Genomic DNA, 26,731 nt, shown 5'->3' on the forward strand with positions numbered 1-26,731 from the left:
TACCGCCTAGCGCTTTCTTGAACACTGATTGTGAATATAGATTTTCAAATTATTTTATTTATTAGGTTTCTAAGCTAAGAAAAAGTTTATGTCGTGTTTCCAAAACGAAAACGGAATTTCCATCGTGTTTTCAAACATAGATTTTTAGGAATCGTGTTTCCGTGTCTTGTTTTCGTGTTTCCACGAGTTTCTGTTTCTGAAACGTTTCGGAAACGGGAAACGTACCTTAAAAAGAGTTTTCATGCAACATAGGTATTTGCAGATTATTATCAGTAAAAGCTTTTGGGAGGTTCTGCTGTAAGTTAGGTCATCTGTGATTCCATATATAGTACTTTAAATTGTGTGTTGAGTTGTAAACATCATCCGTCGTGATCTCGCAAGCTGTTCTTTGTGTTAAGGGTTAAAAATAAACACTGATGTAACTGACGGCCAAAAAATTTGATTGGTTACATTTGGAATTTTCCAAGATTTAATTTGATGGTTGGTCGGTCGATTCAAGGTAAACGATTATCAAATGCATCCCCCATTTATCGTAACGTTGGGCACTTCAGGCATTTTTTTTTGTTTTGGGCCTTTAATTTTGGGCCTAAATTGTGGGTGTATAACGTATGTACATGCACATACTATTTTTCGTAATCCTCCTCGGTCCGAAGAAATATGGACATTTTTGCAAATCAAAATAAGATTTTGAGTTAATTTCGAACTTCATCTTCGATGCCTTACAAGTTACAAGTGAAATATTAAGAATGCATATTTTTCAAAAAAAAGAAAAGAACGAAGAGAGTGTTAATCTTTATTGTCTGATAGATTCTGATAATTCTGATTACAAGTATTTTATTCTTCCTGAGTAAGCAAATTTTTTTTTTACCCTGGATATTTCTATGTAAATTTTTAGCTAGTTTTCATATACACTGGTAGTGGTAATATGACGAGAAATAATAAAAGGGGAGAAAAGAATCGCTAGCTTGGAGACGAAGAGACCATTGTATGAGTTGCATCCAATCATAGGCTAATCTAGTGACCTAGGTTAAACAATGAGATACTCGTATGAAAATCAGTGATGGTTATTTAGAAAATACTAGTAGATACTGTAGTAAGAAATTCGGATTAGTGTTATTTGTGATTGATAATCCTAACCACAATGATTAGAACAAGATTTGGTGCTTGACTAATTTGGATTTTGTTTGATATGTCTCTGCTTTTGCTTTTTATATTCAATGCCACTGTTAAGCGATAATGACTTTATTATTATTTTTGTTTTTTGTAAATTACAAGAATATTACTTAGTACTACATTCGGATTCGTTACAAATAATATTTATATCTGATTTATTGAGATGTGTATGAGCTTTTAAAGACGCAAAATTATTACAAGTCTCTGAGATGTTGTTACATATTCTGAATAGTCAACAAATAGTGGAAGAGTGGTTGTTTTGTTAAGCTATGCTTTTATTTCTTAGAACATCTCTAATGGTACTCTATTTTTGCTTCTATAATCTATTATAGAGTAATTTTTGTTCCAATGGTATTCTATTTTTACCTCTATAATAGAGATTGCTATTTTTTTCTCTATTTATAGAGCAATTCTATTTTTTCCTCTATAAATAGAGGTGAACTATTTTATTTGCAAAGTAGTCATCTTAATCTTTAACTTCTTTTATTTATGACCAAAATAAATAAAATAAGTATTTTTAAGAACTAATAATAGAAATTTAAGTATAAATATTTATTCTAAAATATTGAGACTACTATTTGCAAAAGATAATTTTATGAAAGTGTTACAAATTTTAAAGTAAAATGGATTAGTTTGTAATTTAAAAAAATAAAAGGTGTTAATTGTAAAATAAAAATAGAATATATTGGACCTCTATTTTTATTTATTTTTCTATTGTTTTGTTGAAGAGTGAATATGACTGTTGTTGGTGGAATAATAATGAATTGTACTGAGAAAGCAATAAACAGTTACAGTTGCAGAGAAAAGCTCACTGAGAGTTTAGATTTGCTTTCATGCATTAAAATCTCTCTTTCTGCTCAATCTTTTCCTCTTTCCTGACTCATGCACCCGTTTTTCAAAAAACAAACTTTGAATACTCAAGTTTTTGTTCATGTTTTTTGTCTTTCAACTTTTTATCGAAGTTAGTGAAATTTACAAAACAAAAGAAACAAGTTCTTCTAAAGAAACCCATGTTTTGTTGTAAGAATAAGATCATCAATGTAACTGAAAGCTTAAAATGCTATGAGCCTTTTTAGTTTTTGTTTCTTATTCACAGGTTATTTCCTTTTTATTCTTTTTTTAGGTTATTTCCTTTTTATTCTTTTTTTTTTCTCGAAAATATGCTTAGGTTTAGAAAAATATAAAATTAAGTAGTCCTATGATATTTGAGGCTTATAAGTTAAATATATCTTGAGTAAATGAAATGGAAAAAGGAGAAAGAAAAAAAACAAACTTGTTATTATAGCTTGCTTTATTTAATTGTTCTTTCTCGTTGAGCCGTTTTGTGTTCAAAAAGATACTTAAGTTGTAAAACCATTATAAATGGGCAAGTATCCTATACTCTCTCTTCCTTAACTCTCTCTCTTTAACTTTGGTGAATCTCCCATATTCGAGAAAAAAATCTCAATTCCATCAGTCTCTCCAACAAGAATCTATCTAACAAAATCATCAATTCACTTCCCAAGGAGGATTAGAAGTCTAAGAATCTTAAGGCAAATTAATGTCTCGACCGAGGATCTCACCGCAGTTTCAGTTATCGAAAAAGGAAAGGTTTGGAGACAACGAAGGCACGTCGAGGAACACGCGCCCGTCGAGACAGAAACAGGGGAAGTACAGTTTCACGAGGAAGTGTGGGAGATTGGTGAAAGAACAGAGAGCTCGCTTTTACATCATGCGGAGATGCGTCGTTATGCTTATTTGCTGGACTGATAATCACAATACTTACTCCGACCACTACTAGCTAAATCAATCATCAAAACCCTCTCTCTCTCTTCTTCTTCTTGCCGCAGTTTTTAGTCTATGAAAGTAGAATAGAGATACAAATGTACATAAGGGATTCTAGTTTCTGGTTTCAACGTATTAGTTGTAATTTAGATTCGAATGTCTGTGTTATGTTTTTGGTCATCAGTTTCAGTGTATGCACTTGAAGTATAGATAATATAATATATAAACATATCAGTTCGTTTTCTTGCTCGATCATATCGATATTATATTAGTTACTTGAAGTTGAACGTGAATACGTGATTTGAAAACATATCGCAGTATTGTCTAAGCCGATTTGTTTAAATCACGTGTTATGACTTAAATGCGTTAGAGAAAAAGTATATTTTTTCCAAAAATTAGATGTGAATATGTGATAAAGATTTTTTCGAATATCCTTGAAGTCAAAGGACAATTATGGTAACTTCAAAATGTTCCAAAGAAATAATGTTGTGACTATAGTGGATTGAACATGCGAATTATAAAAGATTATCTTGTTAAAGTAATAAAATAAAAGAGTCTTCTTCTTTTTGCCAAAAAACAAAGATTATCTAAGAGGAAGAAAGCTTACATAAACATAAAAAATAATTATTTTATGCAATGGATTATGCACTATGCTAAGTGCTAACAAAACTTAACATCTTACGTAGTCCATGATTACATGCCACTTAAATACTACTATAAGAAGAAATATTACAAACGTGAAAAATATTCAGATTTATAAATTAAAGCCACTACGTATTATTTGGTCCCGTAACTTCCATTGGTATTCATCATTATATATGGCCACATTAATTATAAATTTATAGTTCATATTAATAGCTTGAATAAATGATAGTAATATGTAATTGTAGTGTCTTAGGTCTAGCTAGGTGATTAAATAAACAAAGCTAAGGCTAGAAAGATCGAGTCTCTTAAAGAAAGAAAGAAAGAAAGAAAGAAAGAAAGAAAGAAAGTACCAATGCTGCTAGTCATTGAGCTACCGCTAATGTTGTGATCATATTTTTTTCAGAATAAATATTTCTCTAGAATAGATTATCATCAACTTTCTTACTTTCATCAACTTATTGTTATTGGCGGACGGACATAAAGTTCTTTTTTTTTTTAATATTGTTTTTTTCATCTACAAGTGCAATGACTACTATCACGATGATCTTGGAATTGGCACTTCGGATGTTAGTTGAACAAACATGATTGGTACCGTAAGTAGATGGTTTTGTCATTTATACTTGGATGATACTTTCTTTATGAATTAATCGATGGCATTTACACTTTAGATGTATTATATATGTATGTGTGCGGGCAGTGGGCTGGGCCATCGCTCTTGTTTTCTTTGTACTACATTTTTCATGTTTTTCTAATCGTCGAGTTTTTCGATGTAGCTTATGTTTACTTTTGATACTTTGTGGTGACCTTAAGATATTTTAAATTTTTTAACGTTTGACCATAGTGATGATCACGCATTTTTATAATTAAGTTTCTTTTCAATAATTATGGCAATGATTTTGCAGAGTAAGCATGGAGTGTTCCCAATATGACCACTATCTGAACATACCTGCTCACTATATACCTCAGCATTATTATTATTCACGTATATACCGCATGCAAGTTTGTAATTAGTTAAGTTTGATCTAAGAAGGGATATATAGGACAATGATATATCAAGACTTAATTCATGTAGGTATAGTCAGATGTATCTACAAATCTATGTTAAAAAAAACTGACTGCCTTTGCTTAAACAATGAGATTCAAATGGGTCCGATTAGAAAAAAGAATGCCAATACTTTTTCCTAAACTGTGTATATAAACATAAGAGTATAATGGGGGCATTAACAATTATAGGAGATATATGATTAGATATTGTAATTAAGGATAATTTCAATTCCATTATACATATAAAGAGACAAATTAAAATAGTTTAGTAAGTGAGATGAAAGGGGGGTTTTGGGGAATGATTGATTGAAAACTAGACTTTACCAGCCATCTCCACAAATCCAAAGGGATATTTTGTTTAATGATTTTATAGAATATTGATTGTTCATTAGCATGCTTGATTTGATTTTGGCTTTTGTTTAATAGTATCATCAATTGCTCTGTCTTTAGACAAAACAACCACGCGGACAAATATTCCGTTTTGACTTTCACTGTTACATTTTTTTCACTTTGTGGAATCTTTTGTACTTTAGTTTACTCGTAATTACTGGGATTGCAAAATTTTACAATTATAGTTTTCATATTTTTTTCTACAAAATTGAAAAATGGGAGTGAAGAGCCGAAATAAAATCATAAACACTTTATCAAAGAAAAAAAAAAATCCAGTTTTTACAAAAGCGAGCAAATATATATGTTTTTTTAACATATTGCATGGGCTTACATCTCTTGGGTTAATAATAGAGGAAGACCTCTTAAAAAAATAATGGGCCTAATGGGCCACCAAATATGATTTTTTTTACCGGTCCCTAGAGAACAACACGTGACGTCAACAGCATCATCGGATTAGAGAAGAAGAAGACGATTCTCTCGACTCATTAGGACAGTATATGGCCGCCGATCTCCTCTACTCCACTCTCGCTTCTTCCTTTTTTTTGTTATTCGATCAGAGACTATTCATTCTTTACTCGAATCAGGTTAGTTCGACTTCGAGAGATCGAATTGCATCTCTAGGACCTGTTTTATTCACGATTCATGTAATATTTGTATGAGATGTTTGTGTGTGTGTGTGTTTTTTTGGGGTGAATTAGGTGTCTTTGAACTTTTAAAAAAGCTATGGGTGATGCAATTGATTTGACTGGAGATGGTGGTGTCTTGAAAGAGATTGTTAGGAGAGCCAAACCTGATGCTATTTCACCTTCTGATGATCTCCCTGTTGTCGATGGTACTATGTTCATTCATCTACCCAAACCATATGTGTTTGATGAAGAACCATAATAATAACAAATCACCTTCTGATTTAAATCTTTGTAGTTCACTATGAGGGTATATTGGCTGAAGACGAAAAGGTCTTTGACACTACACGCGAAGACAATCTTGTTTTCTCTTTTGAGTTAGGAACAGGCAGTGTTATCCGTTCTTGGGACATTGCTCTTAAAACCATGAAGGTTTGTTTGTGTCTTTTCTTTTGACCCTTTCAATCTCAACTTTTTCAGTTATTTTATACAAATTGATTTGCCAATCTTTTTTTTTTTGTTTTTCAGGTTGGAGAAGTTGCAAAAATCACATGTAAGCCAGAATATGCTTACGGAAGAGCAGGGTCTCCTCCTGATATCCCACCTGAGTATGTAAAGTTAACAACACACACCCGCTTGCATCTTTTTTTAAGGCGTATTGTAATTGACATGTTTGGTAATATTGCAGTGCAACTTTGATTTTCGAAGTTGAATTGGTTGCTTGTAGACCGAGGAAAGGTGCTAGTGTTGGCAGTGTTTCTGAGGAGAGAGCCAGACTAGAGTAAGCATGATTTACACTTGGACCTCAACGTTTGATTTCTTTCTTCGCCATTGGCATATATATATAAAACTCCCTTTGTTTATGGTTGCAGGGATCTGAAGAAGCAGAGGGAGATTGCTGCAGCTGCTAAAGAGGATGATAAGAAAAAGAGAGAAGAAGCAAAAGCTGCTGCAGCTGCTAGGATTCAAGCTAAGCTAGACGCTAAGAAAGGTCAAGGCAAAGGAAAAGGCAAAGGCAAAGCTAAATAATGTAAAAGCTAAAATTTAAAAGGACCAGTGCATGTATCTCTTGGATACCATTTTGTGATTTAGCTTTGAATTTTAATCAAACTGAGCAGAGTCATCAATCATCATATTGATTATTGACCATTACATGGTTTGGGGCTTAATTCTCTCACACACATACATTAATAACATAACAAGTGTCGGAAACCAAACTTTTCAAACCATGTCTGAAGCATCATCATCATCTTGTTCTTGCCATCCTGAATGAGCTCTGAATTTACAGACAGGACATGTTCCTTGCTGCCGCAACCATGGATCAATACATCCTGCATGAAACTGAGCAAACGGATATATGTATGAGTCTTGAGACAATAAAATACCTCGGAGGATTTTAGTTTTGTATAAGAGATAATATGGACACCTGATGCAAGCAAGGTAAGGTGCGAACAATTTCCCCTGCGGTTACTTGTTCTAGGCAAACACTACAAGTGAGCTCGTCTTCTGTTCCTTTTAAACTTCCATTGACAGGATCTTGTTTCTGCTGCTTTGAACAATGAAAAATACCATGACAATTTAATTAAAGTACTGATCAACTACATATGAAATGAAATTTTTGGAATATGGGAATATGTAAATTACCTCAGCTGAGGATGACGTTGATGCCTGCTTGGCCAAAGAGCAACCACTGTCAACAAAACGAACACGAGCCAAAAACCATGAATACTGATTAGATCAACATATTCCAGAAACAAAAGATCCTTGAGCTAATGAAATTTTTACTCAATGACAAATAAAAGGGCCTTGAGCCAACGATCTATTAAGTAGTGATAGGAACGACTGAAACCTGTAAATATGGAAGAATCTACTGAAAAACAGAACTTTAGTAATCACTGGACACACTCAATAGTCAATACCTTACGCGTTCATTCACCCTATTTAGCAGAGTAAACAGTAAAGCTAAGTACAATATTCCCAATTAGATATAAGTTTCTAATCTATCAAGTTGTAACTTCTACCACCCTCTCTTCCCCCGTTAAGGAAGTTAACGTCTATCCAGGTTGGTATACCACAGCATCCTAACTTACCAATTTCCTATTCCTCAAAAAAACCCACTTTTAAAAACATATTAAGATACAATAGTTACTCACTTTTCAGGATCCAACACCTTGTACTTGTGTACTGGAAGTGCATTGATCTCTTCCTCGCTCATAGAGGTTGTGGAAACATTATCAGAATCCAGCGCTCTTAGAGTTTCATAATCTGCAGCAGAACAACTTTTGCCTCAGACTTCAACTATAAAGAGCAATTCATTAAACTAGGCAAAGAAAAAAGGGACAAATCCTAAAGTTTGCTAAGAAATCAAATTATAAAGAAAATTCACTGACCTAAGTCATCAAACTCCCGATCAAGAAGAGCCAGCTGGAGCCTAAGTCCTTGAAGACGTCCTCTTGTAGCAAGAGCAATGGAGGGAGGCACATGCAACCTCAGCTCAGTGTGACTAAAGAGGCCGCTTGCTGCAGCAGCCTGAGCTTGAAGTTGTTGGCAAGTGGCATACATCATAAGGGTCGTTGCCATCAAAAACACCCCAAGCACAAGCCAGAGCTAAAAAAACATGTGGAATGTCAAACTGATAACCCTAAAGATAAGTAACTGAAAAGATAAAAACTTTATCTCTTTTAAGTAATGACAAACCAGGAAATTAGGAGGCATCTGATGCGAACTGAGAATCATAAACAGCAAAAGAACTGCAAGCAATACACAAAACCAAACAAGTAATTACATCATAACTGATTGCAGAGAGACATAAGGGTTGAAGTTAAAAAAAGAATCACCTGTAACCAGAAAAGCAAGGGAATTAGAATGAGCTGGTCGAGCTCCATGAATACGCTGTAGTGTTTCACCAATTCCACCACCATAAGTTTAACAAAAAGATCAATTTGTAATGGAATGTATATGTTTTTTTTTCCAATTGTTAAGAAGAGAAAGCATACCATAGCTCGTCTCTCGGGTATAAAACCAGAGAATCCGCTTTCTAAATCACCTCTACTTCCCCGGAAAACAAAACTCATCTTTTCCCAAAAATTCACAAGTGAGCCCCCTGCAAAGTTTTGCTCAAAACAATTATCATACTAAAAGCATGCAAATACAAAAGACAGACATGTAAAAGGTACCAAGTTTGTCACTGAATCTCTAAATTTGCTTCAATCAAAAATCAAAACTTAATGAGAACTCGAATCATCTATTAATCCTACGATGATCCTAAACAACTAACACGAATCATTTCACATTAATCCAAGAGATTGAAATGAGGAGAAAAATAAATTTATCATCAATAGAATCAATTGAACGGAACTAGAGATCGGAGGAGATAAATTCACCTGGAGGTGTAGAAATCTACGGAGAAGAGTCGGATTCACTCACGTAACATAGGCGTGGCGACGGCGGAGTCACGGAATCGCTGTCGGACCGAGTTATCGCTACTTTGAGGATTTAGTTTTTTTTTTTGTTGTTGTTGTCTTCATATAGCCCACCACCATATTAATTCCTTTATGAATAGTTAAGTGATACTGCATGCACTGGTACCACAAACGTCGTCGTTTCTACTGTCACTTCTTTATTTATTTATTTATTTTTGGCTCATACTCTCTCGTGACTTCGATTAATCCTTTTACTTAAGGATTTTTAAACCATGCTTTAAGAGTTAAAAATACAAAATGTTCATTTATCGTGTTGAATGTTTTATTATTAATAAATAATATATATTGTTGTCACATTTGCTCTGGTTAAGCAAGTAGTCCAAATGTAGATTTCTTAATAAAATTAAATTATGTAATATAATGTACTCTTCTGATGACCAAATCTTCTTTGTTAAAAGTTAAAACCAAACCATAGAGAAAGAAAAAAATGATAATACAACCGAGTTTTAAGTTTAACAAATGATTAGTGAAAACAAAACTTTTTAAAATACGTATAATTAAGAATCCAATGAAACATGCATGTCCCATATATAATTTTTTTTAAAAACAAAAGTATTCAAACTCGTCGCGATGCAAGAAGTTGTTGACTCGCATGATCACACTTGACGTCATTAGCAAAACCAATCTTTTTATGAGCAAGATCATACTCAACCCACACGTTTTGTTGATGATGGTTCCCTATTATAAACGCTTCAATACCCGCAGGTTCCGAGTTGGCGAATGTGAAGCAATACTTCTTCTTCGATCCGGATCCGGGTACCGGGTACAACAGCTTCTGACCCGACACGGTCAGCTCTGCGCCTCCGTTGAACATCAGCGTCACCGCAGGCAATTTTGAAAAATCAAGCTGTGTTGATCCGACCCGGAAACAGAGATCCATTCCGGCTTCAAACACGATACTCGGGTCAACGGTGAGAACCGATTTGGTTTGTTCTGTAAATTCGGTTTTCAGGATTTTGTAAACCGGAGATCGCAGGAATGTGAACTGTGTACCGGAATCCAACATCGTCTGACCCGTTCCGGATTGACCACGAATAAGATCGGATCTAGGGATGGGTAGCAGTTTTGACCCGACCCGAATCCCTTCGAAGTTGACCGTATACGCGAACCGGTCGGTATAAGGTAACCGATCGGTTAGATTAACCAAAGGCGTGTATTTAAGAGGTGGGAGCGAAGGGAAACTCGATTCACCGAGAACCAAAACACCGGTAGAGTCAGAACCGGATATACAATAAGAGAATTTAGATAAACCCATTTGGTTAACAAACGATAACCGGCCACGATTCATTCCCATTAAACCGGTGGTTTTAGCGTCTTCCTCTGGTCTCGTGCTTGATATCACGTCAATGCACCCGAACGACGTAGCGCGTCCCGTCGACGAGCCGATTGTAAACGTATCTTGAGCGAGGTTACCCTCCACGGAGGAACCATCGGCGTAGGAGGCAGCCACGTGGCAGAGATTAGTCTTCTTGTCACACGAGGCTGGAAGGGAGAAATCTTGGGTTTGGATGGTGCAAACGGGAGACGAACATGGGATAGCAGAGTAGGAAGATGACTTCACGTGGTTGTATATGGAGGTTGATGATGTGGATTGTTTGCACTTTAGCCATGAGAGCTCGCTTCCGGTGTCGAGAACCATCTTGATGGTTTGAGGAGGTGAACCGGCGGTGAGAGAGACGGTGAGTGTGACATCGTGTGTGAAAGGAACCTTGATGGGTGGAGAAGAAACTAGACGACTTCGTTCGAAGAGTAAGGATGAAGAAGTGTTTTGGGTTGTTAGAGGGAAGATGAGTGTTTGGTTTGTTGTATGAAGGATTCTGGAGAAAGCGAGAGGGGAAATTATTAGAAGCCAAAATATGATTTGGAGACTAATCGATGAAGAAGACATCTTGTTTACTCCTTGTCTCTCTTCGATCTTGATTTGCTCGTCCTTATATTATTTACATATGTACGTTTATGTGAATATCTTACGAAAAAGGAATTTCTTGTTAATAAGGAATGTAAATCATTGACCTAAAAAAACAAAAGGAAATCAAGAAAATGTATATGCAATAACAAGAAATTACAGAAAAGGGAGAATATAATGAATCCAATAACCAAAACTTGGTAATGCTTAGAGTCACCATTAATAAAAGAGTACATAACCAATAAAAGATTAATTACCTAATAAATTATAAAAGATTGTTCTGAAGGAAACAGAACAAAGAAATTAGTCTAGATAAATTTGGATAATTCTCATTAATAGATGTACATCGCCAAGACGTTTGGGTTATTCATTAATTTAAGATTAGGTACCAACCAACCTAGGTGTTGTGTATTCAACCCCATAATTATATAGTGTTTTTGAGGGAAAAAAACAAACATATACGTAACTGCTTCGATTGCTACTTTTTGTTTTACAATCTTGGCAAATGTTGCATTACCAACACAAGAATATCTAATCAATTCCAACGTTGTTTGGAGTCATAGAAAACAACCTAAATTTCAAACTGGGTCGACAAACGAATCCGTCTTATAATTTAGGGGTTTCTGTCTCGGCTCAAATTCTTTCATCACTACGTATTTCATACTTATAATCTAAGTCTATACTATACTCTATACCGTTACTAACCATCACAACAAAATTTTGACAAAATTAATCGAACATATGACGATTAAAATATGTTTTCATATGTTGTATTCATTTACATGTAAGTAGTAAGTAAACATAATACTCGACTATAAAACATTATTCCCCAAAAGATGATCATCTATATCTTGTCATGAATTCAAGAAAGCTATCTTTTTCAAGAAGGTTTCTTTTTCATCCTAATTCACCCTCCGTATATAATTCGATTTAATAATTTATTTTAAAAATATTAAATATAATTAAAAAACTGATCCATAAATAAAGAAGTTGAATCGAAACGTGTAGGTTTCCAAATTTATAAACCGTCTCACAACTGCCGCCTCCAGTGATTCCTTAAATTTCTCAATCAACAGCGATTGATCAAGACTCAAGAGAGAGACTTAATACAATTCACGAGATACGTTTGTTCCGGAGAGATAGATTTTTGATATATCTAATATCTAGGGTTTGTTTGTTTTTTTTGGTATACCTTCTTCGACTTTTCTTACGGCTTCCTAGTGCAGATCATATGGATTCCATGAAAGAAGTTGATCCGTCAGTATTGTCAGCGAATGGCTTTATTCAATATCACTTCATGAATTTAAATACTTCCGAAGCGTTAGCCAATTGCTTTCTCCAATCTTACTTCCTCAACCTAGGAGTCTATCCCGACGTAGTTCACATGATGTGGTATGCCGACGACAGTGTTATGAGTAGACCTGGTCCCGACGGTACAATGATGTCTTTCACATCGCCTGAGGTAAAATACAAAATTTCTCTTAGTTTCTGTTTTTGTTTGTTTGATGCTGAAACAAAAAGATTGTTGATCTTTGATTATATATGTAGGCAATTCAGGAGCAAATAGTTTCCTGCGACTATGAAGGTGCTTCGATCGATGTGATGAGTTTCGCCGCTCAGAGTTGCAATCCTAGTTCTGAAGATGGTGTGTTTACCATGGTTACTGGTTTCTTGACTTGTAAAGACAAACAACTGAGGAGGCGATTTGTTCAATCTTTGTATCTAGCACGTCGTCAAGATAGGTCTTATGCTATCGTCAATGATATCCTCCGCTATGTTGACTCATTACCAGCGATACCTTCCGTTCCTGAATCCGGTAAATAGCTATATAAGTTGTGTTTGATTCAATATATAAAAGGTTACAAATTAAAACTTAGTTTTGGTGTGACTATATATGTACGTAGAATTTGCAGCTGGATTTGTCAAGGTTTACTACGAGTTACCTATGCGTGAAGAAGTTGGTTTGATGTATGTCAATGAAAGTGTTACGACCAGACCGACTTCGACGTCTGGTAGAACAATGGTTGATATGCCAGGCCTTGATGTAAGTTGCAAAAGCTCGGATCCTATTCCAATGTATTTCTAGAGAAACTTTGAAACAGTTTTTGATGGAATATAAGTTTACAATTTTTTGGTGCAGGCCATCAACAAGAGGGTCGCTAATGAGCATAACTTATGCTGCATAAGAGAGCTTCTAACTTTGTACTGAATAGTGTGGACTATCAGATTTGCAGATCTTTTAAAGATAGAATGTTTATCATGGTTTGCGGTTCCGTGACTCTAGACGACAAAACAAAGAGGAAATTTTTGCAATATTTCTATGTGGCAGGTTGTCAAAAAGGGTCTTCTGTTATCTTCAATGACATTCTCCGCTATGTTGATGTTACTCCTCAAGACACACTTGAAAGCTCGAGCCACTCTGCTTCAAAAACCAGTACTGATGTGGAGCTTCCCTACTTTATGGTAAAGAATGGCATGTTACTCTCTTATTTTAATAACATAGACTCACAAAACTTATAACACCTACGCTGATGGTTTATTGCTAGTGTTGTTGTTGTGTCAGTAGGCTTTTTTTTTTTGCCTTTCAGAAATCAATGAATACAATGGTTTACGGTTTTGCTCTTTTTGATTTTAAGCTTTACAGCTTTCTTCTTCATGGTAGCTTCTTTATTATCTGTTCCAACATATGGGCAAATATTGTAAAACTTATAATGTAAGCTATCTTGCAACTTTTTAACTTAAATGCAAGAATTCTATCCCAAAAACAAAAACAGCATAAAGTAGTTAACTTGAAAAACAGCAGATGATAAAAATATATTACATTTTAACATAATTCAGATTACATGTTTACATTGTAGAATATTTTGCTTGAAAATGTTACCAAAACGTTATCTTGGATCAGTTCTAGTTTTACCGGAGAAGGAGAATATGGATGAAGTAGTTGTTTCATTCGGCCCGCTATAAAACCTAGCTGAATCCACAAAATCCTCAAACTCGCCAGCATTACCACTTCCCTCATCAAGACACATACTATCATTTGCATCTAAGAAATCTGGTGCAGGGACAACTTCAGGCGACGGAAACTGCTTTTCGAGATACATAACCACTTGTCTCATTGTAGGTCGAACCTCGGGGGAATTGTTTGAACATAGAAGGCCTAATTTGATCACCATAACCACTTCCTCTTCATCAAACTCACCGTTGAGTCTCCTGTCTACAACATCTCTAATGTCTCCGCTTTGCCACCTTGACCAAACCCAATCAACCATTACAAGCTCTTCCGGTAAGGCACTTGTTTCGATGGGTCTTCTTCCGCAAGCTACTTCTAACAAAACTGCTCCAAATGCATAAACATCTGTACTTGTTGTCAGTTTCCCGGATTTTGTGAGTTCTGGTGCCAAGTAACCAAATGTACCAACCACTCTTGTGGTTCCTGGGTTCGATCCATGCTCATATAACTTAGCTAGACCGAAATCTCCCACCCGCCCGTTCATTTCACCGTCTAACAAAACATTGGCGGCTTTAATGTCTCGGTGAATGACTGTTTGTTCCCATCCTTCATGTAGGTAGAGTAAACCGGAAGCAACCCCTTTGATGATTTTGAATCTTTGCTTCCAAGTCAAGATAACTTTAGGGTTTTCGTCGAACAAGTACATGTCTAAGCTTCCATTAGGCATGAAATCATAGACAAGAAGCAAATCATCCCGCCTTCGACACCAACCGAGCAACTGAACAAGATTCCTATGCCGGAGATGACCAATGCTCGAGACCTCTGACATGAACTCTCGTACACCTTGTCTTGACTCGTGAGAGATTCTCTTGACGGCTACATACTCTTCTGAATCGGGAAGCTTTCCTTTGTATACTTTACCAAATCCTCCAGACCCGAGAAGCTCCTTGTCCCCAAAACCATTAGTAGCTTTCTTGAGCTCTCTGTAACAGAATCTATGCGGACCAAAATCAAGCTCCCACTCTTCAACTCTGTCTTCATCTTTCGCCTTTTTTACTATGAACACCGATGCAGCAACAAGAACCGCGATGATCAAAAGGGAACACATGAGAGATACTCCAAGGATCAAACCAGTGTTCTTCTTCTTCTTGATTGAACTAGGAATCCGAGGGAGAGATGGCAAACACAGAGACAATGCTTCTCCACTCATGTTAAAGTTCCAACCTAAGATGTAATGAGAACTAGCTAGCAAACCGGTAGAAGCAGAGAAGCCAACATACATTTCATCTCCCAAAACAGAGGACAGATCAACATCGTAAGAGAGAAGAGACAACTTTGGTTTCTCCGAGAATGGAGAAAGCTTAACATCTAACCTTTTCTTGTTTGAATCGTAATCAATCCAAGCTTGAATCACTCTGCCACCGTCCAGGAAAAGCTCTCTTTTGGTTGAATTAGCAAGAAAGTATCCAGCGGGAGTCGAAGTACTTGACTCCATACTGTTTATATCGATTCCAACATGGTTATCATTGATGTCTTCAAACTCCAAATCCTTGACAGTATCAAATTCCACGGCGAAGAAGTGGCTCGAGAAGTTAACTCTGCTTGAATTCAAAAGACCTAAGTACTGGCTAGGAAGAGAACCTTTGAGATCTGGACTTGGAGCGATGGCGAAGGCAAGTCCGTGGCCTCCAAGAGTAACAAACTCTGGAACCATGGCGATTGCAAAAGACGTGGAGAAAGACTGAGCTCGGTTAACACCGATAGGCTTGAACCGGATTGGTAAGGAGTAGAAAGCGTGACCGATCACGCGTTGTGTGTCTGTTGTGAGCCTGACGGCTCCAGTGTCCGCGATCTCTGCAACTCCGGTTATGACTAGATTGTCTGAGGCTTTTTTAAATCCAACGAAGGAGAAGTCTTGAGGTAGAGATGAAACTAAGTGTGTGAAGAAGAAGAGGAGTAGTAACCAGACGAAAACAAAGGTCGTCTGAGCCATCAAGAATTGTTTTCTTGGGAGAGAAGTATATATATTAATGGTTAATAAGATATTAGGGTTATAGTTCTAACATACGATCTAGTAGGAGTAGAGGTTAAGAAGATTGTGAAGATTATGAAAGCATGTGATGCTGAGAATGATGTTGGTGATTGAGGAACATGTAATTATTTCTAGACAGATGAAACGCTATAATAACAGTGATCGAATTCAAATCTAACATTAAAATATGATTATACGAGGTTAGTACCATTTACTTTTGGGTTCCGATGTGTTGTTACTACATATCAATCGAGATCGTCGGTATTGATTAGTTTAATCGATGAGCAAGTACGTATCAATCGTAAATAAACGATCTAAGATTTTTGACTTGTGAATTTCTTAATTTTTTCTTCTGACGGATACAACAACTGTATTACTAGAGGATATTGGGGTTCGTTCCATGTTTCATGATTTTAAACTGATGTTTAACGGTTAAATGACATCTGACCACATTTCTTAATAAAATCTGACCCCTAAAAAGTTTTTATTATTAGACTTGAAAATTTGGATTTTTTTTTTTAAATCTCACCAATCAACATGATGTATATTATGCGCTGAGCAGCTGAGCTTGAATTAACGACGATATATTTATATAAAACTAAAGTACATATCTTGGTTTTTTCAAAATATTAGATTATTGTGTGATAGTTTTTAAAGTCTATATAAAGTCTAAATAATACATATGGAATGACTTTATTTGTTATAGCGTTTTTAAGTAAATTACGAACGCATACGTAAAGCGGTAAAGGTAATAAAGCACATTACAAAAATTGTTTAAATGCACTTGAAACTATATTTTTTTTTGAATATGTAAACACTTCTTGAAACTATTTTCATCGACTAAGCAAAACAATTTTTCCTTTAATATACAACATATTATACAGCCATTAGCATAAATTAATAGACTATTTGTATTCATTGGTGGAAAGATACCATACAATTCGATCCGTCGATCTAGAACTTAAAAAAAAATATATAATTAATAGTGATCTTTCAAATTCATCTCTTAAGTAGTTTGAATTCCCTAAGTAAGCTTACGAGTCAAACATCAAGGACTAAATGACCGTAAAACACCCTCATATCAGAAAAATATATCCTTCAGTCAGTCCTTTTCTTTTTAATAGTTCTAAATTAGTAACTATGTTGTGAGAAATTATATCCTTATAGCCAACGTATGCAATAGAAGTATAGAACTAAACTATACGCACACAATGTTGTCGGGTAACTAGAAAGCATACAGTCTGGACACTATTCCAGTAACGTGGTCCGGCACCGATGACGATGTCTTGGCCAAAGTACTAAAACTAAAACCAAGAAAATAACTTTATATACTTTCACCCATTCGATAAAAATCCATCAATTAAATATTCTAAAGTATCGTCATGACGCGGGTTTTCATGTAGTGTGAATCGTGTAAATGACCCACTTGACATTGAAAATTATTAGATTGGAAGAAGTTACCTTTCAGAAAGATGAAGTAAGAAGAATTGTTCTTGGATAGGGAAAAAGAAGTCAATTAATCAGTTAGAGAAGATATTGAAAATAACAAAAAGATGGGATAATTTAGTCTACGTTTTGGACAGATTAACAGCTAAATTAAAGATAAAGGCCCTTCAAGAAAAATGTGTTTGTTGAATAAAAGCAGTTAAAAGTTAATATAACTATCGAAAATGGAACACGATTCACGTTGATTGTGGTGACTGGTGATCACTGAAAATGAAATAGTAAAATGATGGAATAACGACGAATAATAAATAGTAGAAACATGCCAAATATAATTATTATGTTTATTCATAATTTTCATATCTAGTTACATTTTAGGTGTATCACTGTCGTGAAAATATGAAATTAAATGGATGTTGTAAGAAAAATATGTAATTTAGCAATTAGCATTATCAAACGTCAAACGTGAATATTATTGCATGACTGAAAAAGAAACGCACATACTGTACGTTAAAAAGTAGAGATTTGTGTCGGTCGAACTCGAAATTGGCTCAGTAAACTTCTGACTGTATTGGCCAAAATCAGAAGCTAAATCCGAACAAAAGAGTTATAAACCGAATTAACCACATCATTTTCTAATCAAACCAAAATCCAAGCAGTTTGGCTCTAATCCAATATACATGTGTTTCTTAGAACTGAACCACAAATGTAGCACTCGGTTTTGCTTATTACTGTATGCAAGAAGTACAAAAATTTAGTTTACACTACTCAACCTTCAATCCTTTGCACTGTGCGTGATCGATCATATTAGTACTATAATATTAAGGTGACCAGAGAAATACAAATTTAGATCAATGTTTTAACACTTCACACATCCATTTAGTATTGGCTGCCATCACTGCACATCATTCAGATGTGAAAATGCGTTTTTCATATAAATACAAGAAACACATTTCACAATTTGCATGATAAAATATTATGTTCTAAGCCGTACTCAAAAACATTATCTAAGAAGTTAAATGGTTACAACTTTGTATTTTAGCCGTTAAAATACAAAATTGCTACGGAGTTTAGTCTTGTTGGGACCAAATCTTCCGTACTCATGTTTTTTTATATACATAAAAGGAATAGTTAAGACTAAAGACAATGCCAAAGACCCAAACATTTTGGGTAAAGATACAATTCTGATCAATCATATGCTTTTTTGGGACCAAAACCATAAAACCAAAGAAATGAAACTTTGTTGAAATCCATCAGCTAACAAACAACTCTGACTAGAAAAGTAAACACAACATGAATATGCGAAAAAAGTATATCCACATCCACACACATAAAACTTCATAAACATTAACTACCCGCAATTAAAGCAATAACCCGATTTGTATGCTCTAATCTTATGTCAAAAGCACTTAAGATTCATAATGAAGCATATCTACTCTCTAGATGCAACACATAAGCATGGATATCTATCTGCAAGTGAAACCCTCCCTTGATAACACTTAACCGTATTACAAGCTCAAGAAAAAACTAAAGTAATAGAGCCAAGTACGTAAACTAAGCTTAATATAATCAGCCTCAACAGGTAAGAGTTTGGAGAGCAAAGATAAGCGATTAACAAACAGCAAGATATAGAAAAGAATCACACAGACTTACCAACAACATTAAAGAAGGGAATGATAGTCGTAATTGCTTCCATTGCACACACCATTTGCTTTGGTTTTTCCAACATCAAATTTTAAAGACGATTCTACAATCAATTTCACCTTCATACAAAGCTATCCGCGATCAAAATAGTCAAGTCAGAAAAACCAGTAATAGCCGTCACAAAACAAACCAACAAACACTAGCTAAAAGTCCGACCACCCGTGAAAAAAAGATACTTGATAGCTTTAATAAACAAAAGCCTAACCATCCTAACGGAAAATATAATCATCCTTCCAAACGTGCCAACCCAACCACCACCACCGCCTAACTAAACTATCATCAATATGAAGGAGGAGCACGAGGCGTAGCAGCACCCCAAAACACGTCGTGTTGAGCCATTTGGTGACCATTAGGCATAAAATTAGGAGGCATATTATACATGGGAGGCTGCATCGGTCCTTCGTTTCCATCATTCCCACTCTCGTTATCATCATCCTCCTTCACCTTCTGCTTCTTCACATCTTCTAGCTGTAGTTGCTGCTCTTGTTGTTGTTGTTGTTGTTGTTGTTCATCTTCAATCGGTAACCTCTCGTAAGTGGCATTGCAAAACGTAGCAGCTATCACAATAACAGGTCCAGAGGCGATAAGCGGGCCAGCAACACCTCCTCCCACGACTTGACCTTGAGCTCCAGCTAAGTAAATAGTTAGACCAGCGGCTGCAGCAGGAGAACCAGAAGTAGGAAGAAAAGCACCACACATAGACAAGATCTCAAACTGACCACGCAAGCTCACAACTCCACCAGACGCAGCAGGCTGACGCAGAGTAACATTAGTGACCAAACCACTACCGCTCAGCACAGAAACACCACGGCCGCGTCTACGAGCAAAGGCGTTTAAGCTTTCCGCCACGTCAGCGCCAGTAGCGATCTCAAGAACATGGCTCTGAAGAGAGTTAGGGCTTTCTTTGGTGACAACGACCGGACTCTTTGGTTTGTTCTTGGAACCAGGAGGTCTACCTCTAGGACGCCGACCCGTAGAACCGGATCCAGATCCAGGATCAACAGCCGGTTGCTCGTCACGGCTGGTCTGCTCTTCTTGGCTCTGAGTCTGAGTATTATTAGGGCTTCCACTGGTGAAGTCATGGTCCAATCTTGGATCCGAACGGGTCATAGTCGGTGTGTTGTTGTTGTTACTGTTTCTGTGGTGTAAAGAAGGAGCTGATGAAGTCACTGGACTCTCAACTCCACCGATTGCAACATTCCCAACCCACCAAGGATTCGCCATTGATTTTTTTCCTTTTCTTCTCCAGTAAAAAAATTAGAAATAAAACTTTTTTTTTTCTTTTCTTCTTCTTTTTTGGTTTTGGGTTGATGGGCTCTCCGACAAGAAACTATTACAAACAGGAAGAGAATCCGAAAACCTTATCTTTAAAAAAAGAGAGAACTTTAGATTAACCAAATCCAAACCAACATGTTGCATGAAGCAGACACAGAAGACATGGGTGTATCATTTGTTTGCTATCATCATACCTGAGAGAGAGAGAGAGAGAGAGAGGGAAAAGAAAATAGAATCAGATCAAGAACAAGAAGAAAACGCAAATTAGAAAAATTCCTAAAAGCTAAGAGAGCAAAGATCAAATAAGGAAAAACAGAAAAAAAGAAACCCAAAAAATCTTAACTTTTATATTCCCATGGAATAAAAATATTACCTTTATCACAAAAAGGAAGTTTCTTTGTCTGTTTTTTTCTTTTTTTGCTGAGAAGAAAATAGTTAAAATAAAAAAACAAGGAGAAGAGAGGAAGAGAGAGAGACCAAACAAAACAAAAGGTTTTAAAATTTTCAGGCAGAGATTTTTGTACTTTGAAAGTCGTGTGAGAAGTCTTATTACCGTCTCTTTCTACTTTGTACTTTGGGGAAAATATATTGGGAGCGTGTGTGCGTACGTTAAAATAAATAAAAAAGGACTCTGATGGGAGGCGTACGATAAGGGGATTATGATTTGATCTTTCGTGATAACGGGTCTCTGAAGCGGTCCTCTCTCTTCTCTTCTTCTTCTTCTATCTCTCTCTCGACCAGAGCCGTCCTTTTGGACCATTGAACTTTTAGGTGTTCGTGCAAAAGTTTGAGCGAGCTTCTCTAGACGCCTGTCTCTTCTATTGCTCACTTTTGTGGACCCGCTCTGCAATTACTTTACTACCCCACCCCCCCCCCCCCCCCCCTTCTTACATCAGTTGTCAATTTCTTGGTTCTGATATGGTTAACCAAGTTGTCTTCTTTTTTTTTTTTTTTTTGGTTTGATAATAGTGAGTGAAATAAAAAATCAACTTAGAAACCCAAAAATAAAAAGTTGACTCGAGGAAAATCTAAAAGACAGAGACCTTTAACTTAGGTAGCTAGAGACCTATAGTGTATACTGTATATAAACATTGTCAACTTACGCTAAATTATCTTGTTTTCGAGTTTCATCAATTATAACCACTAGCGTTTATACGTATGATTTTATCATTTATGAAATAGCTAGCTATAGAGCAATGGCGAATAAAGAAAGAAAAAAGCTATAGATGAAAAAAAAAAAAAAGGTGGTAACGTTTAATTATGGTTACTATAAATGGAAATAAATATTGTAAGGTCCAATTAAGGTCTTTAATTCATTTGTAATTCAATCCCATATGGTTTTGGATAATATGCAAGAGTAGGCATAGGCATGTGGATGTTTGGATCGAGTAATTCGGATTCGGGTTTTTCGGGTTTAATAATATAGGATCCGAACAGGTGTTCATATAATTTCGGGTTGGGTTTAGGTTCGGTTCCTATCAGGTTCCGATTATTTGGATATTGACTTTAAGAAACCTGTAATGTATCCAAAATATATTCGGTTATGGATAGTACCTACTCGAACATATCCAAAGTACCCACAAAAATCTGAAATGTATCCATAAAACCCGAAAAATCTGAAATATAATTGTACAACCAGTTGTATAATTTAACAAATTCAACAAGAAAAAATGAACTAAATCTTAAACAAATGAAACTGAGCATACCATGAAATCTTAAACAAATGAAATTGAGCATATCATGTCTCGCAAAACAATTCGCAAAGATTCGAAGAGGGAGATTAAGGCAAACGGTTTTATGAAATCAAATCATATGTGATAGTGTGATATCGTGTAGAATTGTTCTCGGGTATAAATATATTCGGTTCTTCGGGTTCGGTTCGGGTAATATCCGATACCTGTGATTATTTGAAAATGAAAACCTATTGATTATTTAGACAGAATTGGTTTGGGTCGGGTTTGAGTATTTTCGGGTCAGGTTCGGATCGATTTTTCCAATTCGGTTTATTTGTCCAGGCCTAGCAAGAGAGAGAGTGTGACATTTGACTAATCTGTTATTGAATGCTAAAGGATAACCCCAATTTCCAGAAAGAAAGAAAAATATATGCTATTGAGACATTGAATTTGAGGAGGGATGACGACGATTTGATATTAAATAAATTTGATATTATCACACCATCTTGAAATTTTCATTTCCCGCTTGAGAAATTGGAATTTTATAGTTCATTGTATATAGTACAATTTTGTTTGACCAGACCATACGACCATATCCAGTTATAAAAATAATTTATGATGTCTGATGTCAAAAAAGGAACAATAATAATTCTTGAAATATTGAATTTGGTGGTCTCACTTCTTTAATGAAGTGAATCAAGAAAAGGAGGACACCACCGGCCCCAATGGCCACTAGAACGGAACGTTACATTATACCATTTGTATTTAATGTCTTTTTTTGTCGCCTTTTATATTCATCTTGTATTTAATTTATATTACCTACCTCTATATGTCTATCATTTATGTATAACCTTCCTCACCAGTTTTAAATAAAACGACATATGCATGGAGCATGGTAGAAAGTTTCAACTCTGTACACTGAAAATATACTACCAAATGAAAAATAGAAGCAAAAATATAATGTTCGATTATCAAAACCCAACCAAGGGTATCATTGTTCTTCAATGATCAATACCATTAGTCGGTGATATTTGGGAATCTTAACAGTAAACCTCTTGAGCAGTAATATCATTGTTCTTCAATAATCAATACCATTAGTCGGAATTCAGAAATCATCTACACAAAATAGTAACATGTCGTTGTCGTTTAGAAGTTCAACACCAATCAATGTCATCATTAGACTTTAAAATTATCAGGTTTCGTTGTCAAATTGTAATTAACTACTTGTTCACACTTCAGATGCTATATATATCTTCTCTATATTCTGTTTCACTTATTCCGGTGTTCTTTCAACTTCAATCATCATTAGTAGAATTGAAGGAAGACCATAAGTTATAACTGTACGATCGAGTATGCTTTCTTCAAGATGAACACAAAAATAAGCAAATAACTAACAAGTCTTCGATAACACGTAATAGTGTGCAACCAACCCTACCGATAAGTACCTTTCAGTGTATATAATATGCAGAATTTGATAAATTATGTCTAAATAGCATTTTTGCGATAATATTACCTTTGAAAAGAGAGAGGAGTACCAAATATCTTCGTCTTTTCATCATCTTACAGCATGGACAAAAACATCGTTGCTCCTATACTCCCACAGTCCCACCCAAATTGAAACTGAAGTCAGCACTAACCAAGCGTACAAGATTTATCTCATATAATTGTGTCTTCACTTAATATTGCAGAATGCAACGATCAATGCAAAACTATATATACTGATTCGGAAAGATTTGCTCCAACAAACTTTTTTAACTATATAGTATTACATAATACTCCAACTAACAAGAAACTATTTTATATTTCATTTAAATTCGTTAACAAAAAATAGGAGACGATAATTTCTTGTTAGTGTGGTGTTCAAGATAAATGAATGAATAAGCTAAAAGAGATCAGCTTCGTTTCGTAAATAAAGGGTTTTTTTTTAATAAAAACTTTTCTTTAATTCATTGATGGGTTTCTTGTTGCCAAAAAAAAAAACAAAATCCATTGGTGGGGTTTGGTAGAGTATGCGCTGCTTTTTGGGCCCTAAGGTTTATCTCAAACCCAAAACATTTTGTCCCCTTTTTAATAAAAAAGTTTGCAAACAGATAAGGAGAATTAATTAGTCTTGAACTGGTTACATTGAAGAAAATTAAACCAACTAGCAATCGTTCTAATGCATCTTTAAGAGATTTTGTCTCAAAGTTTGATGTATAATTCTAGTCTCAAATCCTAAAAGTTATAGTTTAGAGAATCTCAAGACCAGCCCTTGTGGTTCTGTTGCCACACCCTCAACTAGTTCTCTGCTTTGGTTTGTTCAAGAGCAATTTTCTAAGTCCAAAGTCTATATTTGTAGCAGAAGCGAACTGGCGAGTGAGAATGAAGATATAAGATTTTGAAATTGTTTTCACAAGGCAGACAACTACCATTTACATCTCTGACTCTTGTTATTTTAACCGCTCCCAAACATTGCTATACGAAACTCCTGATTTACATGTTTCTTTATTACATCATTTTTATAAGCATTAACATAGACTTTTTATTGCAACACCAAACTTAGGTAGTAGTAGTAAAAACCTTACGCATGAGCTGATTTTGTAGCTTTCTTCAGTTTGGAGTTAATGGCCTTGTCTTGATAAAGCTTTGGATTACGAGTTGAAATCCAGAGAAAAGCTCCAATAGCAAAGTCTCGCTTGTGAGCCAAGTCACCGTAAGTAGACAAACCGTAATCTGCTAAAACCCTGTCGAGCTTCCACTCTGGCATGTCTTGGTAATCTTCTTTAGAGTATCTTGGGTAATGGAGAGGCATCCGAAACACACTCGCTTCACTGTTCTTCTTGCCATTATCCAGATCCATATATATATATATATACTGTATACTGTATAATATTAATTATTATATCAAAAAAATCCTCTGTTTTGTTGTTGTCTTGTGCTTCGGATGTGGAAATAGGCATGGGTTATATATGTTCTTGAGGCTTACTTATATTATTATATAGAGATGTTGAAAGAGATAGTTTTAATTACACACCTAATGTGTGAGTTTTTTTTTGTCACACGGACTGGTTTGTTTACCTTCTTCATGGCCATTGGTAAACGCATGAACATGTGGATAATCACATAATTGTGATTTTTAACTATTTGATTACTCCAATCACTCGCACTTACGGATGGAGTGAAAAAAAAAAACAGAATGTCAAAAACTTGGAGTCTCAATTCTGTAAATAATATCTTAACTATATCAGGACAATATTGTTTTTCACGTATTGGATTATATGTTCTTCACAAACCCCTTCCACGTTACCAAACCAAAAGAGAGCACTACTAAAAGAAAAGAGAAAAAAAAAAAAAAAGACAAGGAGTGATGGCTAGGATCAGGTTCTTTTAAGGTCCCACATGGTGAGTCACTTGGCTTCAAGAAGGATTCATCGTCTCAAAGCCTGCAACGTGTCATCACAATAATTAACCAAGCCCCACTAGCTAATTTGGCCGACGTATGTTATGGACCATGACCACACTACTGCTTCCAGAAACTTCGTCACAAACTCTTGGCTTAGATTCCGTCATAAAAACTAGTGGTTCGTGTCCCGCCACCTATGTGTTCACCCCCACGTGATTTATCCTACGTGGCTACTCTCGTTTTCCAAATAATGATACGTTTAACGCGTTATTTTGGAACCAACCCCGAAGTTATTGCTACTTTAGCAACTCACCCCTGTTGTTTCAAACCAACTCTCCTTTGTTCTTTCCTTATCCATCATTATTCATCAATACAAATCAAGGTCGGTGTCTAAAACACTTTCTAAAGGGAAGACCTAATTTGGGAAATATATTTGTAGATAACGTTTTAACAAAAATGGATTTCATCATGTAAAAGACTTTGGTCCACATACTCCAAGGAGATATTTACTTGGCTTACAACATATATCGCATATATATTCCAAAGAATATTTTACTTGGCTGACATTTTTCCCAAGATATTTCATATCTTTTCCTTTTATTTTTGATGAAGATATTTCAAATGTTTATCCACCAAAACCCAACAACAAGTTGTCTCAATATAAAATGAACTTTTTGGGAAAAATAAAAGTTGTGACAATTCCAAATTATGATCATGGTATAGAAAATCTTAACTTTTTCAGTTAATTATAATCATTTCTACTATAAAATATTATGTTGCATTAATTAAATAATGTTTAAAAGATTAATGATACTAATTGAAATTATATATTAACAATATACATGATTTCACATGAATTACAATAAATGAAGATGTTAATGGATTGTTTGACACTATTACAAATTATATGACTCAGATAATTTGTAAAGTTCATAACTTATACTTGGTAACATGTGGATTTTTTTCTTAGTTAAAAATATTGCCATCAGCTTAACATGGTGCAAAAGTGGCATATCTATATAATTAAAAGAGACATATGATTACATTTATATGTCTCTTCACATTTGTGACAAACATTGAATACAAATTCCAGTTTGCTTATCCTCCTCTCAATGATTTATATATAATATTACTTGTAAATACATAAGCCTTTTAGTTATTACAATGTTTTAATTTATCTTTTAAATTACCTTTTTATAGTCATTAAGAGAGATTACCAAAAAACTACTGAGTTTGTGAAGGATC

The 26,731-nt window shown here is 35.2% G+C and overlaps 4 protein-coding genes, 1 non-coding gene and 2 pseudogenes across 13 annotated transcripts; 3 read left to right on the forward strand and 4 right to left on the reverse strand.

The window, feature by feature from the left end:
* The first annotated feature begins 2,577 nt into the window (after nt 1–2,577).
* LOC109132694 (small polypeptide DEVIL 8) lies at nt 2,578–3,180 on the forward strand. The gene has a single exon (XR_015597500.1). It is a non-coding gene; the product is annotated as a small polypeptide DEVIL 8 (transcript).
* A 2,257-nt stretch (nt 3,181–5,437) lies between these two features.
* Nucleotides 5,438–6,791, forward strand: LOC104781437 (peptidyl-prolyl cis-trans isomerase FKBP20-1). Its single transcript, XM_010506110.3, has 6 exons — nt 5,438–5,600; nt 5,715–5,848; nt 5,938–6,071; nt 6,168–6,247; nt 6,328–6,420; nt 6,512–6,791. Exons 2-6 carry the CDS (start codon nt 5,740–5,742, stop codon nt 6,666–6,668), a joined length of 573 nt encoding a protein of 190 aa, XP_010504412.2. The 5' UTR covers nt 5,438–5,600; nt 5,715–5,739; the 3' UTR covers nt 6,669–6,791.
* LOC104781435 (E3 ubiquitin-protein ligase SDIR1) lies at nt 6,739–9,230 on the reverse strand. 6 transcript variants are annotated; one of them, XR_015597503.1, is made up of 9 exons: nt 9,023–9,220; nt 8,636–8,742; nt 8,477–8,531; nt 8,337–8,389; nt 8,030–8,246; nt 7,793–7,904; nt 7,284–7,367; nt 7,066–7,182; nt 6,739–6,980 (listed from the first exon to the last, which is right to left on the reverse strand). XR_015597503.1 is itself a non-coding variant. In XM_010506109.3 (9 exons), the coding sequence occupies exons 2-9, from the start codon at nt 8,711–8,713 to the stop codon at nt 6,861–6,863; spliced, it is 798 nt and encodes a 265-aa protein (XP_010504411.1). In that variant the 5' UTR covers nt 8,714–8,742; nt 9,023–9,230; the 3' UTR covers nt 6,739–6,860. The 6 variants fall into 6 exon arrangements, 3 of the variants coding, with proteins under 3 accessions (XP_010504411.1, XP_019100347.1, XP_010504410.1); XR_015597502.1 differs by having other exon boundaries at nt 7,066–7,185; XR_015597501.1 differs by having other exon boundaries at nt 7,066–7,188.
* A 265-nt stretch (nt 9,231–9,495) lies between these two features.
* On the reverse strand, nt 9,496–11,213 carry LOC104781438 (aspartic proteinase PCS1 pseudogene; annotated as a pseudogene). Its single transcript, XR_015597504.1, has one exon. The product of XR_015597504.1 is annotated as an aspartic proteinase PCS1 pseudogene (transcript).
* A 772-nt stretch (nt 11,214–11,985) lies between these two features.
* Nucleotides 11,986–13,798, forward strand: LOC104699145 (uncharacterized). Its single transcript, XM_019246540.2, has 4 exons — nt 11,986–12,489; nt 12,576–12,843; nt 12,932–13,071; nt 13,168–13,798. The coding sequence occupies exons 1-4, from the start codon at nt 12,259–12,261 to the stop codon at nt 13,234–13,236; spliced, it is 708 nt and encodes a 235-aa protein (XP_019102085.2). The 5' UTR covers nt 11,986–12,258; the 3' UTR covers nt 13,237–13,798.
* Nucleotides 13,799–13,831: 33 nt separating this feature from the next.
* On the reverse strand, nt 13,832–15,970 carry LOC104784087 (L-type lectin-domain containing receptor kinase S.4 pseudogene; annotated as a pseudogene).
* Nucleotides 15,971–19,129: 3,159 nt separating this feature from the next.
* On the reverse strand, nt 19,130–21,189 carry LOC104781440 (AT-hook motif nuclear-localized protein 15). Of its 3 annotated transcripts, none has more exons than XM_010506114.3 (2): nt 21,079–21,189; nt 19,130–20,625 (listed from the first exon to the last, which is right to left on the reverse strand). In XM_010506114.3, the coding sequence occupies exon 2, from the start codon at nt 20,378–20,380 to the stop codon at nt 19,436–19,438; it is 945 nt and encodes a 314-aa protein (XP_010504416.2). In that variant the 5' UTR covers nt 20,381–20,625; nt 21,079–21,189; the 3' UTR covers nt 19,130–19,435. The 3 variants fall into 3 exon arrangements, with proteins under 3 accessions (XP_010504416.2, XP_087367612.1, XP_010504415.2); XM_087511486.1 differs by having other exon boundaries at nt 20,985–21,121; XM_010506113.3 differs by lacking the exon at nt 21,079–21,189 and adding an exon at nt 20,805–21,018.
* Nucleotides 21,190–26,731: the final 5,542 nt, after the last annotated feature.

The sequence above is a fragment of the Camelina sativa genome, chromosome 4 (genome assembly GCF_030686135.1).
Source record: "Camelina sativa cultivar CO46 ecotype springtype chromosome 4, ASM3068613v1".
Classification (NCBI taxonomy): domain Eukaryota; kingdom Viridiplantae; phylum Streptophyta; class Magnoliopsida; order Brassicales; family Brassicaceae; genus Camelina; species Camelina sativa.

What these genes read in the sequence shown, in the direction of transcription:
- LOC104699145 (XM_019246540.2), top strand. Translation starts at nt 12,259, where the DNA reads ATGGATTCCATGAAAGAAGTTGATCCGTCAGTATTGTCAGCGAATGGC. An exon ending in TGTCTTTCACATCGCCTGAG is followed by an intron (nt 12,490 to 12,575) that starts GTAAAATACAAA and finishes TTATATATGTAG; the next exon opens with GCAATTCAGGAGCAAATAGT. An exon ending in TTGATATGCCAGGCCTTGAT is followed by an intron (nt 13,072 to 13,167) that starts GTAAGTTGCAAA and finishes TTTTTGGTGCAG; the next exon opens with GCCATCAACAAGAGGGTCGC.
- LOC104781440 (XM_010506114.3), bottom strand. Translation starts at nt 20,380, where the DNA reads ATGGCGAATCCTTGGTGGGTTGGGAATGTTGCAATCGGTGGAGTTGAG.
- LOC104781437 (XM_010506110.3), top strand. Translation starts at nt 5,740, where the DNA reads ATGGGTGATGCAATTGATTTGACTGGAGATGGTGGTGTCTTGAAAGAG. An exon ending in TTGCTCTTAAAACCATGAAG is followed by an intron (nt 6,072 to 6,167) that starts GTTTGTTTGTGT and finishes TTTGTTTTTCAG; the next exon opens with GTTGGAGAAGTTGCAAAAAT. An exon ending in CCTCCTGATATCCCACCTGA is followed by an intron (nt 6,248 to 6,327) that starts GTATGTAAAGTT and finishes GTAATATTGCAG; the next exon opens with TGCAACTTTGATTTTCGAAG.
- LOC104781435 (XM_010506108.3), bottom strand. Translation starts at nt 8,713, where the DNA reads ATGAGTTTTGTTTTCCGGGGAAGTAGAGGTGATTTAGAAAGCGGATTC. An exon ending in CAACGTCATCCTCAGCTGAG is followed by an intron (nt 7,189 to 7,283) that starts GTAATTTACATA and finishes CATTGTTCAAAG; the next exon opens with CAGCAGAAACAAGATCCTGT. An exon ending in CCTTACCTTGCTTGCATCAG is followed by an intron (nt 6,981 to 7,065) that starts GTGTCCATATTA and finishes CCGTTTGCTCAG; the next exon opens with TTTCATGCAGGATGTATTGA.